At 34.7% G+C, this 15,860-nt stretch overlaps 1 protein-coding gene, 1 long non-coding RNA gene and 1 other non-coding gene across 3 annotated transcripts; all 3 read right to left on the bottom strand.

Moving 5' to 3' along the window:
* Positions 1 to 239: 239 nt before the first annotated feature.
* LOC132642167 (protein VERNALIZATION 3-like) lies at positions 240 to 5,794 on the bottom strand. The gene is made up of 4 exons (XM_060359431.1): positions 5,543 to 5,794; positions 3,739 to 3,800; positions 2,136 to 2,176; positions 240 to 937 (listed from the first exon to the last, which is right to left on the bottom strand). Exons 1-4 carry the CDS (start codon positions 5,735 to 5,737, stop codon positions 714 to 716), a joined length of 522 nt encoding a protein of 173 aa, XP_060215414.1. The 5' UTR covers positions 5,738 to 5,794; the 3' UTR covers positions 240 to 713.
* A 725-nt stretch (positions 5,795 to 6,519) lies between these two features.
* LOC132642960 (U6 spliceosomal RNA) lies at positions 6,520 to 6,625 on the bottom strand. Its single transcript, XR_009583430.1, has one exon. It is a non-coding gene; the product is annotated as a U6 spliceosomal RNA (small nuclear RNA).
* A 6,225-nt stretch (positions 6,626 to 12,850) lies between these two features.
* LOC132642166 (uncharacterized) lies at positions 12,851 to 15,515 on the bottom strand. Its single transcript, XR_009583057.1, has 3 exons — positions 15,157 to 15,515; positions 14,187 to 14,252; positions 12,851 to 13,252 (listed from the first exon to the last, which is right to left on the bottom strand). It is a non-coding gene; the product is annotated as an uncharacterized LOC132642166 (long non-coding RNA).
* Between the last annotated feature and the right edge of the window lie 345 nt (positions 15,516 to 15,860).

Raw genomic sequence — 15,860 nt, 5'->3', positions numbered from 1 at the left:
CGTTACTAATATGTCACTAAGCATCCCATAACAAACTCTATTTTTTTTATAGTTCCTCGTTAAATAAATTAGCAAAGGAGTTTTGCTATTTAGCGACAAAAAAAGTCTATCACTAATTTCTATTTTTTAGTACAAAACCTCGTTTTACGGAATACCTAGTAATCACAAATTAATCAAGTTAATGAAGGAAGGAGACAATAAATGAAGCGATTAGCAAAGCTTATTAGTATATATGTGACACAAAAAGGTTATTACTGCAAGCATACAACAACAACAACCCAGTGAAATCCCACAACGTGGAATCTGGGGAGGGTAGAGTGTACGCAGACCTTACTCCTACTAAGGTATTACTGCAATCATACAATTGTCATATGCTAACCTATAGGATTAATCATAACATGAGAGAAACCCCTTTAGTACTAGATATCAAGCATCTAGGTTTCTACCTAAAAATAGTCACTACTAGAAAAATAAGTATTTCTGACGGACGTTTCTGGAGAAAATATGAAATTTCCGATGAAGTACAATTCGACGGAAAGACCTTCAGAACTTTTGATTTTTTCTAGCAGTGTTTAGACTCCCTGTATTGAAATTTCTGCAAACACTCTTTTGATTTGATGTCACCCCTAAATCCTATAATTTGACTAAGATTTCGTGACGACATATTAAAAGAACTTTATTTGTGTACTATAAATATATCATTAAGTTAATTTTTATGCTCGGCGGCCACCAGTACCACTCTCCCTATGGCAATTGAAGTAAACTGATGCAACAGGCGAACCAAGATTGTATAGCTCAGCAAAGTCTCTTGTGTTGAAATTTTGACGCCAACCTGGGGCATACACAGTTTCACGTCCCAATTGTCGAAAGAGCACGAAAACAAATCGATGAATTCCCATTGAAGGTGTTGGACTCTCGTAGCATACGACTTCAGTGCCTGAGGTGAAGTAAACAATAGATTAATTAACGACTACATAAATTATATCTACAAAGATTTAACATATCCAAACCCGTTGACAACTAAGGGTATGTTTGGTATGAAGGAAATGTTTTCCGGGGGAAAATCCTAGAAAATATTTTTTAGGAAAATAAGTTTTTGTTATCTTACTTATTTCTGATGTTCGGTTGTAAATAGAAAATATTGTCTCAAGACCAAGCAAACACTATTGGGGTGGAGGTGGATTGGGTGGGGGTAGAGGGTGATGAAGGGTGGGGATTGGGAGGTCAAGGGTGCTGGGTTGGGGGTGGGGGTAGAGGAGACAATAAGTATGAAATATCACTATGGAACTTATTTTCCCTATTTTCACCATGGAAGTCATTTTCTTGATTTATAAGAAACTGTTTTTTCTATATAAAATAATTTTTCAGAACATTGGACCAATCAAACATGAAAAAAATTGAAAATATTTTCCAAACACACCCCATGTAATATTCTTAAGAGCAGAGGCGAAACCAGGATTTGAAGCTTGTGGGTTCGGGATTCTAATTCGTTTAAGTTACAGGGTTTTAAATTAACAATTTATACATATTCAATGATTTTTTCAACACAAATACAGGGTTTAGACCAAAGTTACTGGGTTCGGCTGCACCCCCGACTACCATGCTAGCTCCGCCCCTGCTTAAGAGTTAGATGAAGGTGCACAATATATATGGCAAAATCGTTCTGGTCAGGTCCGCTTTTATATATATTTTTAGTGCGGGATTAATTAAGTGCATGTAGATTGATATAAATACCAAGTCAAGAGTTGGGTGTTGGAAAATTCACTGAACCGTCCGAAATGATATTTTGGTGTGAAATGACTTTAGAAAATGAATTTTCTGTGACAAAATAAAAAAGTATGACTTTACTACGTACATAATTTTCAATAGTCCATTTGAGCAATGAACTCATATAAGTGTAAAACTTTAACCTATTATAGCATATTACTTGCCATATTTATTACGTTATTGACTAATGCTTATTATCATTATTTATATGTAATTATCTGATCTTATTTTGCATCTATATCTTTTTTTATAGCGTCAATGTATGGAGCTTAACGCTATCTTAAAATGCTCGAGTAAATGATAAAGTAATGCAGAATGGATTTTAGTACAAATGAAGTAAGGCATGATCTATAATATGGGAGATTTACCATAGCTTGTATCTGTAGTTGCTGGGATATCTGTGACCAGCCTAAAAAAAATTATAAAGCAAGTGTTAGAATAAATATATAATAATGGTGAACTATTTTAAATGAGCATTAGAACGTATACAAAGACTTCCAGAGTCATGAAACCGAATAATATATGTTACAGCAACAAACTTTTTTTTTCTTTTCCCATCCAGTATTTGGTATCACATTCATGCCCGACTTATTACGATTCGCGTTGCGTGAGGCTCATCAAAAGGGAAGGCGCTCTCCACCATGTTTTTGTTTCATATTCAGGGCTCGGAAACAAAACTACTGATTAAGTGTGGAGAGATTCTATCTATTCCGTCACAACTCTTGAAAAAAAAATACAATGCGACTAGCTAAAGCAACCATCTAGCTAGTTAGTATTTGATTAAACACGCCTCACTTGTGTTATGAGAGAAATTGGGGTTCCAATATAGATGTTTTCGATATATTTTGAGTGACATTATGTTTTTACGTTAGAGCAATTATTATTTCTCTTAAAACAAATATATGTCTTGCGCATTAATTAGGTTTCTTATGTTGTACGCTTTTACACTTTTCGTGACATAAGAGTTTCATGAAAACTGCTAGTGTTTCATATAAAATGTAAGTTGTTCTCGTTTAAGTTGCATGAGTTGGTGTTCTTTTAATTACTCTTAGTAAACAATATATAATAGAATATATAAAAACGCGATGATTTCTTTTAGGGAAAAGGGTCAAAAATGTCCCTCTCTTATAAATTGGGATAAAAAATATCCCTCCCGTCATTTTTTTTTTTAAAATATATCCCTGTCTTAATAGAAATCCCCAACATAATCCGATTTCATTTTTAAACCCGACTCAACTAAATAAAAAATCTATATGAGTTACCCGCTCCTGTGCCTAGTGGCTGCAGAGGTAGTATTCGGGAACAAGTTGGTCGCATATGGGTTTTTTATGTAGTTGGTTCGGATTTACATGGAGCGGGTTTAAAAAGTTATATTGGGGATTTCCTTTAAGACATGAGTATATTTGAAAACTTTAACGAAGGAAGATGTATTTTTTACCCAAATATGTAGTGGAAGATATTTTTAGCCCTTTTTCCAAAGTAGAGGAGCATTTTTGACCCTTTTCCCTTTCTTTTAATCGGTATATATCTCTAGCTTCATATGAATAATAATGTATGTCATTCTTTGATTTCTATACGTACTTGTAACTTGATTTTTGAGTGCATCAAAATTTTCTACAAGTTATCCACATAGTCCAAGATAAGTTACACATAATAAGTCAGTATTATGTTCATTCCTCCACCCTATAAGTTACACATAATAAGTCAGTATTATGTTCATTTCTCCACCCTTAATTAGAGGTCTTGGGTTCGAGTTTTGAATATAGGAGTAAATCCTGGTAGGGATTGCCTTTCTCTTTAATAGACCTTACGCGGTGCAAATCTGAATTAATTGAGACCCAAATGCGGATACCAGATACCAAATGAAGAGCCAAAAAAAAAAGTCAGTGTATTTAAAAAAAAAAAAAAAACTGGCAATCTCCTGAAAGGATAAAAAAAGAAGAAGACCATATGATGAACTAGTTGACTAACCAGTGCAGATACTCCCTCAAGTTAGGGTTGCTTGGGCTTGGAGCATCAGGATCCACCATAATCTTCATAAAACAGAGCACAAAAAAAGATAAAATCTCAAATGTCATCAAAACATTAAGAAAACTAAACATTATTGTATATGTATACTCCCTCCGATCCATTTTATGTGGTGGTCGTCCAAAGTATGAACATTCACTGATGGAGTCAAATTATTGGGTCTTTTAAAAATGAGTTTGAGTTAATGAGTTGGATTGTGAATGGATTTGGGTCTAATTACTTGTGGACCAATAAAAATAATGTCATATATTTAATTTAAAATTTAGTGTATTCCACACCAGTTTCCATTAAAAGGAGGGGTAATTTGAAACTTAAATTTAAGGTTAAGAACATTTTTGAGCTATTTCTAATACGTTAAGGCATTTTTGACCCATTTCCGAAGATTCTAATAAGAAAATTCAAAAACATCCAAAAACATCACCAGAAATTTGAATCCAATACTTCTTATATGCCAAAGGGATCCAAAAATGTATCTTTATTTATAATATAATTTATTTTTACCTTATTGGAACAGTATAATTTTCCGACAAAAAGGATTCAATTACAATAATTGCATGTGACCATGATGGACGTCAAATTTCTTAACTTTCGATGTGAATTTAGACATAGATTCTTAAAGTTTTACAAATAAATTTTCATATTCAGAACCTACATAAAAATTATTATAAGCAACAACAATTAATAATTCAATACATTTATAAGAGTACTTGAAATAATCATGACCAAAGAAAACCCTCTTCAATTCTCCAAATATGTCCCTTCGGGGACATCCGATAAAAAAAAATCTCCAAATATGAATAGTGTAACATAAAAAAAGGGGAAAAGGGTCAAAAATACCCCTCTACTTTGGGAAAAGGGCTAAAAATATCCTCTATTATAAATTTGGGTAAAAAATGCCCCTCCCGTCATTAAAGTTTTCAAATATACTCCTGTCTTAACGGAAATTTCCAACATAATCCGATTTCATTTTTAAATTCGCTTCATTTAAATCAGACCCAACTAAATAGCTAGTGGATCCAGATGTAGGACTCGGGAATAAGTTGGTCGTATATGAGTTTTTTTTATGTAGTTGGGTCGGATTTAAATGAAGCGGGTTTAAAAATGAAATCGAATTATGTTGGAAATTTCCGTTAAGAATTAAATTCGCTTCATTTAAATCAGACCCAACTAAATAGCTAGTGGATCCAGATGTAGGACTCGGGAATAAGTTGGTCGTATATGAGTTTTTTTTATGTAGTTGGGTCGGATTTAAATGAAGCGGGTTTAAAAATGAAATCGAATTATGTTGGAAATTTCTGTTAAGATAGGGATATATTTGAAAACTTTAATGACGAGAGGGGTATTTTTGACCCAAATTTATAATGGAGGATATTTTTAGCTCTTTTCCCAAAGTAGAGGGGCATTTTTGACCCTTTTTCCTAAAATAAAATAGATAGATAGATATATATATATATATATATATATATATATATATATATATATATAGAGAGAGAGAGAGAGAGAGAGAGAGAGAGAGAGAGAGAGAGTACAAAAAGTACTATAAGTGACAATAGCTATAATTCAAAACATTCAAAAACATTTTTGAATAGTGATCGTGATCGTAGAAAATTAAGAAAATTAAACCTCTTTAACTCTCCAGATAGTAATAGTGATACTATAAGTGATGATAGTCAATAAGTCAAAACGTTAAACCTCTTCAACTCTCCTAATAGTAATAGTGTCACATAAAATAAAATAAAGTGAGTACCAGAGTGTAAAAGTTGCGAAGATCATCCCCTCCAATTTGAACCCTAGGTTGCATAACAATTTGAGAAGGTTTCAACGCACATGCATTGGTCACTTCTCTATTATTATAAACCACTCTAAGATCAACAGACCTTGTGAATGGATCTAAAACATCTCCTATCACACGACCAACTATCAATGGATCTAATCTTGACATGATAATATAAATATATATTTTGCTATACTAAGAAATTTTAGTTTTTTTTTTTCTTTCAATGTTATTGAAATGATTGATCAAAGGGAGGAGCTAGCTATATGGCTATTATATAAGTGTTTTTGTACCATGTCAAGAATCTAAACCCTTTTATGGTATTCTTCTACAAGAAAACTCTATTCTTAGTTGATGTTGATCTTTGTATATGACAATGAACTCAAAAAGACATGTGTCTCAAGTAGAGGTGGCAACTGGCAAGTGTGCTAAGCGCCCACTCGCCACTTTCCGGCCTTGTTTCTAAAAAATAGCTACTGCCATAAAATTTAAAATTTCACGGGTGAAACTCTAGAACAATCACATGTGAAAGTTTGGAATACTTCGACGTGACTGTTTATCAATTGCATGGGCTGAAAATTGGCTATTTGTGAAAATTACCCGACAAATGTATGGGTGAGTCAAATTTAAGCCGGCTAAGAAGGTCGATAAACATGTCATGATCCAGCTCACTAGAACGTGCTTGAGTCAAAATGATCAAATAAAATAAATGTCATAACCAATCCGCCCAACATGGTCCAACATCCTCTTTTTTAAAATAAAATGTGAAAAGTTATGTATTTTTCCTAAACTACCAGCTTAAGTCATGTATTTTTCTTAAATTATTAGCTTAAGTTCTGACAGATTGACTTAATTCTCCATCTCGAAATTTGATTTTATATGTTTGGATTTGAGTTGCACGTTGTTTGTCAGGTTATATTATTTTGACATGCTTTGATTTTATTTTATTTTTAAATTCGGATCATTTCTCTATTTGTTTGTGTTATTCTTGCGTACGCGCCATGTTAATCTTCTATATATCGTTCCAATTTTATGGATGTCTCAGAGGGCATGAAATGTTTTGATTCAATAGTTTGATGGGCCAATTTGTGCCTAATTCATTGGATCAAGTCAACAAATGAGTCATAATCCAAGCAGTTCAAACAATAAGATTTAGCGGGTTGTTAAAAAATGGGTGATTTTGTTACCAATGATGTATGGAATATAGATACATATGTAAAGGGTGATTGTGTAGAATATAAATACAAAAGTCTATGCTCATTACAGCTTTTGTTTGGTACTCTATGTTTGAAACAAAAAAAGGAACAATAGTCAGTCAAAAGTAAATTAAAATTTAAAATAGCAAGCTGTACGTTTCCTTTCCCTTTCCTTTGAATTTATCAATCAAATCCATTATTATTCCTTTTTTTTTGTTTGCTTTGTTATAATACTGCAAGATTGACAGCAATGCTTAAGCTTACAAATTAATCAATAATAAAGATGTCATCAATATAATCCACAAAAGGAGGGGCAGAGCTACGTCGGAAGGGTGATCAGGTAAATACTCTTTGCCGAAATATTATCATGATATATATAGATCAAATGTTACACTCTTAACGAAATTCCTGATTTCGCGAAGCATGAAACTTTGGGTTATAATTACTCTTTTGTCTGAATTGATGTGACATATTTTCCTGTACCATTCCCAAAAGATTACCCCTGATGTGACATATTTTCCTGTACCATTCCCAAAAGATTACCCCTCTATTATTTTGAAGATTATTTAATTTAATCATTTCACTTCTACATAGGACTTATGAGGATTCTTACCACAAATCATTTAAATTAAAAGACACGGAGAACTCTATTCTCCACTCATCTAAAACGATAATTTTGATAATTTGCATATATTTGACTTACCTATCGGAAGTCCTTTTTTTTTTTTTTTTTCAAATCAAGAAAAGGTAGAAAATGGAAAAGATCACTCCATGAATCCAGCAAATTAACATATATATAGTCATCCTTTTAATCTTCTTTAAGGAAAAGAATAAGGTAGGGCTTTGATGAATAGATGATACATACAATCATAGTGAGAAAATGCAAAAAGGGAAGTCATTAACCTTTGACTTTACACTACTAAACAGAAAAAACTCATGCTAATTCCTTTTAGCTATGGATTAGCGACGGATTATAAGAAAATCCAATTAGTAAGAGCTATTTAGCGACGGATTACCGACAAATTCCGTAGCTAATGACCTGTTTTCTAGTACTGAATTTTGTTGACCAATATTTCCTTTTTTTTGTTTTTTTTTCTTTAGTTGCTTCCTAAGTTCCTAGTTTGGAGAGTTGATAATATATTAAGTTATATACATTCATCATGTAAAAATTATATAATAAATCTTATGATACTTGTCAATTCACTACAAAAAAAAAAAAAAAATAGCGATATATAATAAATCTTTATGATACTTGTCAATTCACTACAAAAAATAAAATAAAAAAATAGCGACAAACAATTTATCGCAGAATAACAAAAATTCGATAATTCTATTTAATAACGGATTAGCGACAAGTTATCAAAACAAATTCGGGCACAACTCCTCTCCATTTCCCGCAGTTGGGTTTTCAATTCAATACACGTGTCCTCATAGTAAATAAATGGTCCAGATTAAATTAGTTAAGGCCAAGTATTTAACTACCGGAGAGGAGCCGTGTCCAACAAATTCACGGTGTCTGTCTTAGCCACTTCTTGATTTTTAAGTGACTAGTCATAACTTGATCAAAATAACATACTGCTATTACGAATGACTGCACTGTTTAAAATTTTTTTAGACTATCAATCAGTTTCCAAGTTAATTACCTTTTGAGTTTATATGGCCAAGGGATATGTCTAGCCAATTCAGTGGTCCTGGATACAGTAAATATTCTTGGATAAAAAAATTCCAACATGAAAGTGACACTGGCCTAGTTCATTGTTTCATGATCTTTTCGGAACTCAACAATCTATAGCTCCTCTCTCTTCATCTTTTAAAAGGTATTCGAAAATGAAAAAAGTGTAAAGGAATGTCCCGAATTTTCTATTTTATTTGGATTCTACATCATAATTGTGTCTTATTTTAAAAAAGTTTTCTTGATGGAAAATGTTTTCTTGGTGGAGATATTTGAATAATCTTTTCTTGGAGAAAAAGTTTCGGACTTCTACAAATTGAAGATCAGTCTCTCTCACACAACACACATAGAAAAACATACACAATGTAGTCAGTAACGAGCCTAGTTCATGGGGAGATTATTCTCTCATAGTTTTTATATTTTATTTTATATTAGTCAATTGACCAAACTATATAAGAATATTATGCTTATTTTAATATACTTCTTTTATTGTTTGATTTATCACTATCAAAGTTTGCAATTATTAGCTACCGCACGACGCCATGTTATTTTGATCTGAACGAAAAAAAATTATCATTGTAAGGTTAAATGATTTCTCCCTATTACTTTTACAGGCTCCAATGTTGTAAGGTTAAATGATTCTCCCTTTTACTTTTACAGCCTCCAATGTTGAAAGGCTAAATGATTCTCCCCTTTACTTTTACAGCCTCCAATGTTGTAAGGTTAAATGATTCTCCCTATCCGAATGTACCCTCACAACCAAGTCCAATGATATATATCCTCAAAACTTCTTAGAAAAATAACTACAACCAAGTACCAACTATTAATTCCAACTATATAAAAGGTAGTTTGAGGCCCGAAGCATTTCGCGTTGACGTTAAGGTTCGAGAAGAGCACACTTCAAGGAGATGTGGTGTAGGAAAAGTCTACTCTGACGTAAGAATCGGTAGTTGATTTCACGATTTGAACACGTGATATATATATATATATATATATATATATATATATATATATATATATATATATATATATATATAGATCACATTAAAACAATTTTATCTATCAGACGTCATGATTTTGTCCCCTTGGGCTTTAACTGAAAAGGTGCTTCAGCAATTGAGTATAGAACTTCCCTTATAAGGCCCCTAATTGTTTTCCCTCCTATTTAGATATGAGATTTTACTAAGGCAAGCTTCAAGATGAATCTCCCTTCAAGTTCAACCATCATTGGTTTGTGGGCCGTTACACTCTGTCACGGCCCAAGCCCAACATTGTCCGCTTTGGTTCAACCCTTATTGGCCACCTCAAGAATTTGAGGCCTCACTGTTTTGTCCTTTTGGGCTAACCTAGCTAAAAGGCGTCTCGATAGTTAAGTCCACAATTCAACTTTATATAAGGCATCTAACTTTCTCTTCTCATTCCCATGTGGGATTTTCCTAAAGTAAGCTTCATAGAAAACCAGACTCTTTTTGAGTTCAACCATACCACTAGCCACCACCTTATATCCATTGTCGAGCATTACCATCACTAGCTACTACGTCGGTAGCATTTAGAGTGTGAAGCAAACTGTTATACAACACTAAATTATCATTTTTTTAAAAAAAATATTGCGTGTGGATAAAATATTTTAATTATTAATTTATTTATATTAACTAATTTTTTAATTGAAGATAGATTATACATATGTTGAAAAAATAAACAGTTTTAATGATTTTATGTATAGATTTAGAGGCAATATCTTAGTAATTATGTATTTCGAAAGTGGAACATCAGACCCATGTGATGACTAAAATGCTGTCACATGGTGAAAGTGAGGTCCATGATACTCTTCAAGAGTGAGCTCCAAATTAAGTCTTGAATTACTATTGTGGGCAAGTGATCAATGCCCATGTGATGACAAAAAGGCAAATGAAAAAAGCAAAGGCTGAAAATGATAGGAGTTGCCAACTTCGCCAACTTCACCTAAAGACGGGCACAGTTATATTATTAGATATGAGTTCGGATAATTTCAGTAGTTTTTGCTTAAATTCTCTATTATTTATATTTAAAAATTAATTAAATATGTAAAAATATTATTGTGAACTCATAATTAAAACGAGCAATGGTTCGACGACATATTTAAGACTCATAAGCTTTAAATCCTGACTCCATCCTTACCTAAAACCCGATGCATAAGGAGAAAATTGAGAGGAAAAATCCAACGCAATGCATGACGTTTGTGCAGTAAATTTTTTGTACACATGTACATCTATAAATGGAGGCATGTGTATATCTATTAATGGAGGTATGTGTCATCTATAAATGGAGGCATTTCTGCCGCCCAATTTAGAGTGCATCCATAAGGAATCCAATTCACCAAAGATCTTTAATTTCTGGAATAGAAAGAAGCAGTCCATATATAGAGTACGAGATTCTTTGTGGATAAAAAATTGAAAGCAAGTTGTGGGGGTGCTAAAAGAGATTTACAAGCTTTAAATCCTGACTCCATCCTTGCCTAAAACCCGATACATAAGGAGAAAATTGAGAGGAAAAATCCAACGCAATGCATGACGTTTGTGCAGTAAATATTTTGTACACATGTACATCTATAAATGGAGGCATGTGTATATCTATTAATGGAGGCATGTGTCATCTATAAATGGAGGCATTTCTGCCCAATTTAGAGTGCATCCATAAGGAATCCAATTCACCAAAGATCTTTAATTTCTGGAATAGAAAGAAGCAGTCCATATATAGAGTACGAGATTCTTTGTGGAGAAAAAATTGAAAGCAAGTTGTGGGGTTGCTAAAAGAGATTTATACTTTGAGTGCGTAGATTCTCAAAGAGATTCAAGAAATCCAAAAATATCTCACACTGGATTTGAACCTGTATTTCTCTTATATTACGGGGATACAATTTTTTTTATATACATATAAAAGAATTTGTTTCCACAAAGGGGCGTCCAATCGAACGCCCTTCATTAAAGTAACATATTACTATCAAACTTTTATATAGTGTTATTTATTCCTGTCATTTTATTGCGATTATTGTTGTAAGTATGTGGAATATTTATTCTAATGAATGACCTTAAGTTGGCTTGACATATTTTTCAGCTCTAGTTGAGATGTTTGTTTTATGTCAGTGGTACTATTTCGAACCTACAAAACAAGATACTTTGGAGTTAAGCTAACATATTTTTCATGCACCTGCTATAGGGTAAGAGCCCGCATCATATTAGATGAACCCGCTTGACCATTGCACCATTGTTAAAATAAATTTTACAGTGACGATTTATATAACTTAATTTTTTTAATCAATATGTTAACTTGGTTTCATCTCTTAATACATATAATACTGCATAAATATATTTTTAATACGCCATACACACCTCTATATGTATACTTAGTAAATTTTTCGGCCAAGCTGAACCGGTTAATCTAACGTGAGCTTAGTCTCATAGATAGATTCTGCGATTGCTACCGGTGATGCAAATTTATCACAGAACCGTGTCCACTGCCTTGAAAACGATTTTGGCCAAACAGGGATGCAAATCGTTGTAGCCGTTCGCTCCCTAAGGTTCCACAGTCACTTCCAAACACGTGCACTCGTGGTTGAGTGGCACAAAAAATATTGCCCAGAAACTTGCCGTTCCAGTAGTGTTTGTGATGTTCCCGCCCGAAAGAACCGCTCACTGGCAAGTCGGGCTAGTGGGGGGCCTATCTGAAGACATACTGAAAACCATGCCTTTCGAACCGAACGCAATGCCCGTTTTCCAAATCAAAAAAAGGGCTCGTTGGGAAGAAAGATAAGCTAGGTAGTTTGTTGTTAGAATATCTATCCTAGTAGGAAGATGGAAAGAATATACTATACACTATAGGAGAGTCAAAGAATAGGCCTATTGGAACTATATCAAGATTAGAATGACAAGGAATATCCGTATCTGTATATAATAAGTTGGGCTCTATCCTTCCCGCCCACCTCATTAATATCTGGAGGGAAGAATCCGAGGGTAGCCTGATGATTAAGGGACAGCGACACTGTCAACAGGATATGGTTCTTTTTTATCACCCCCGTAGTTTTGAGGGAGGGGGGGGGGGGGGGGGGAATGAAAAAAGGTAAATAAAGACCTTATCCAAAAGATAGGGTTTTTGGATGATTTCGACTAGAGAGATATGTCCTGATTATATAGGTCATATGCACGAGGCCACTGCCTTATTGTAGCCCAATAAAAGACTTTTCATTATATAGTGGAAAGGAGGACTTTCTGTCACGACCCAACCCCGTAGGCCGTGACTGGCGCCCTACTTGGGCACCCTGACATACCTATCCATATTTGATCACACACAAATAGCATATACGGCCATAATTACTATATGCCGTCTCAAACTATATCAAACTGTTCAAACACATCTCAACGCAACCGTATGCGGATATATATGTATAGATGTCAAAAAGCCGGCAAGGTTATCAAATATGTCAAAAGCCGACAAGGCTGTCAAATGGCACAACGGCCCAAAAGGCATATACAAATGCACGCCGACAAGGCTGCCACAACATATACAAAATGCACGCCGACGAGGCTGCCATAACGAATAGAGTCATGCAAACACATCCGTACAGAAGTAGGCACACACACCCACAAATACGTCTACAGACCTCTAAACAGACAAACCGAATCATATGGCGGGACAGGGCCCCGCCGTGCCCCTGAACAAATACATATATACATAGTGAACGAATATATACCAAAATGTGTGCTCTGAAATGAGAAGAGCACTCCAAACAGCAGAAGAGGGTGTCCTAAATGGGTAGATCACCAAACTGTGCGTCTGTACCTGCGGGCATGAAACGCAGCCCCCCCGAAGAAAGGGGGTCAGTACGAAATATGTACTGAGTATGCAAAGCAGAATATACAGAAAGCAAATCTGAGACATAAACGAAATAGTAGTACAGAGAATAGGTACAAATCCATCGTATCAAAATGTTTACTTTAAAAATATGTAAGTCATGCATAAGGTACAGAAGAATATGGTCGCCCACCCGTCGATGGCGCCATAACACAGCATAACACCAGAAAGTTTCAAATCTCCGTATCCCCGTCACATATCACATCACAACATAACGCCATACACAACATAACACCAAATATATGTGGAACCCGACCCTCGTTTGCGAGTAGCTCGGAGAACCATAAACACAGCATAACTTCGGAGTATATCAAAGCGCGCACAATAACAGAACCGACCCGGGAACCGGCGAAAGATATAACAGAACGCACGAGCAGAGTCATGAGTAACCATATGCATAAAATCATTATCATAGACTCAAATATAAGTAAATGACCATACTTGAAATTCGAAATGATAATCATACCAAATTCTTTCAAAAGTCGTCCGAATTACATAAAGGAAAGTCGCGGGACCCACAGACGGGTATTGACCCGAGTTGGGCCCGCCTATGAAAAATATACTCATCATATTCCATATAAGCTCCTACAAAAATATGGAAGTAATCCGAGCCTTGCCGTGAAAGATATGACGTTTATAGTTCGAAATTCTTTAAAACACCTTTTTATGCAAAGTTTGGAATTCAATTATTTCAAAGGCATAATGGTTCATATTTCATCAAATCATACATAAGAGTGCCAAGGAATATATAAGGATCATAACATGCTCGGATTTCGAATCTTAGAAGTTTCCTCAAGGTTTATAATCTAGCCTATTGAAAACTAAGGCATGCTAAAAGAAAGAAGGGTTGCGCTTTACATACCTCGTACGCGCTCCAAGTTTGCCCAACTAAAATTAATCCCAACCTACGCCTCGGGCTCCCCAAGGCCTATGAATACGCCAATGAATATCAAACATTAGCCATAGGTACTTAAGTCATTTATTCCAACTAATTCTAAATTCTACAGAAAATTCGGCAGCACTTCCCCTGTAAATAGGCTAACCCGAGAATTTAACTCGCTCAAAATCAGCAACAACAACCACAATAACCAACCTAGAAACATCGATAATCAATTCGAAAGGCAAAATAACATTAATAGCTCTTTTTTACACCATACGACAACTTTCCAAATATTCAATTCAACGGTTTACCTCAAAGCCAACATCAACACTTATACATTCAAATACTAACCCAAACCCATACTAACAACATCCAAGAACATTCTAAACAATTCACATAATATTTCCAACAATCCACAATTTTTCCATCTATGGCCGAAAACAGCCCCCTAGCGTAGAGCAGCCCCCTTTTCACTTCTTATACCGTATTTCATGCAATCTTTTCAGCAAATTTAATGAAATACTGCAGCAGCTACACCACAACTACATCATCTATCCATATGCAAGTAAACCACATTATTATCATTATAATCCTTATAACAACCCACAACAAATTTAACTCCAACTCTAACCATTAAATTCCTTCATTCTCATCACATAATCCATGATAACAACAACAATAATCATATGAGCATAATCATACCCTTAATCCTTTCAATTCAGCAAGGATAACAACATGTCCATAAAACAACACAACTTTAAATTTAACCATTTAATTCCTCCATAATGCTACTAAAATCAATTCATCATTCTTACTCAAAACACCCCCCCTTACACGGCTCAATTTATAATTCAACATCAACATACATAACCCGTTTGTATTCAACACACATCTACCAAGCTATACAAGTCTAAACTACCTCCAAAACATGTAGAAAAGAATTAAATCTTACCTTAGAGACAAACTCTAATTTTTCACCATGAAATGTCTTCAAGAAAGCCATGGCTACCATGAGCTCCATCTTTTTCCTCCTCTTAATCTTCAAATCGCTCCAATTAATTGTGTAGAAGGGGGCAAAAATGGGCTGGCCGTGAACAGTGGCGGCGTGAACAGTAGCGCCGCCGTGAACAGTGCGCCGTGAACAGTAGCCCCGCCGTGAACAGTGGCCGGAACAGTACCCCCGCGATCTTCTCTCTCTCTCTAGGCTTGAGAGCCCCTCTCTCTAAGACCTAATTTGCAAGACTAATTTGTGGTATAAGTGATGACTTAGTCTTCCACTTATGCCTATATATTTTATCTTTACAAAGTGGACATGTGTCCATCTTTATTCAAGTCCAACCAAATCTCGCCACGTGTCGTAGGGCCCACTTTTCGATAATTAGATTAATTAATCACTAATCCCCACTTAATAATCTAATCATGGTAAATTAATCCCAACTTTCCATTAATATTTTTACACTAAGTAAAATTCATAAGCAATTCATTTTCTAATAGAGACCGGAAATTAAAGATTTTTGTTTCGTGCCCGAAAATGATCCCGTCTTTAACTTGAGTCGACTCTCTTGCGAATAACTCGACGTATAAAATTACGGGGTATAACACTTTCCACCACCTATGAGGGACATTTTGCATTCATGAGGACAAAAGACAACTGAG

This window comes from Lycium barbarum, chromosome 5 (assembly GCF_019175385.1).
Source record: "Lycium barbarum isolate Lr01 chromosome 5, ASM1917538v2, whole genome shotgun sequence".
Lineage (NCBI taxonomy): Eukaryota > Viridiplantae > Streptophyta > Magnoliopsida > Solanales > Solanaceae > Lycium > Lycium barbarum.
Note: the sequence above shows the minus strand (reverse complement) of the source record. Positions and strands in the feature narration are given on the sequence as shown.

Bases quoted from the DNA above. Each gene is read 5' to 3' on its own strand.
- LOC132642167 (XM_060359431.1), bottom strand. From the start codon at position 5,737: ATGTCAAGATTAGATCCATTGATAGTTGGTCGTGTGATAGGAGATGTT. The intron at 3,801-5,542 runs GTACTCACTTTA...TGTTTTATGAAG, and splicing joins TTCGCAACTTTTACACTCTG to ATTATGGTGGATCCTGATGC. The intron at 938-2,135 runs GTAAATCTCCCA...ACTTCACCTCAG, and splicing joins AACTACAGATACAAGCTATG to GCACTGAAGTCGTATGCTAC.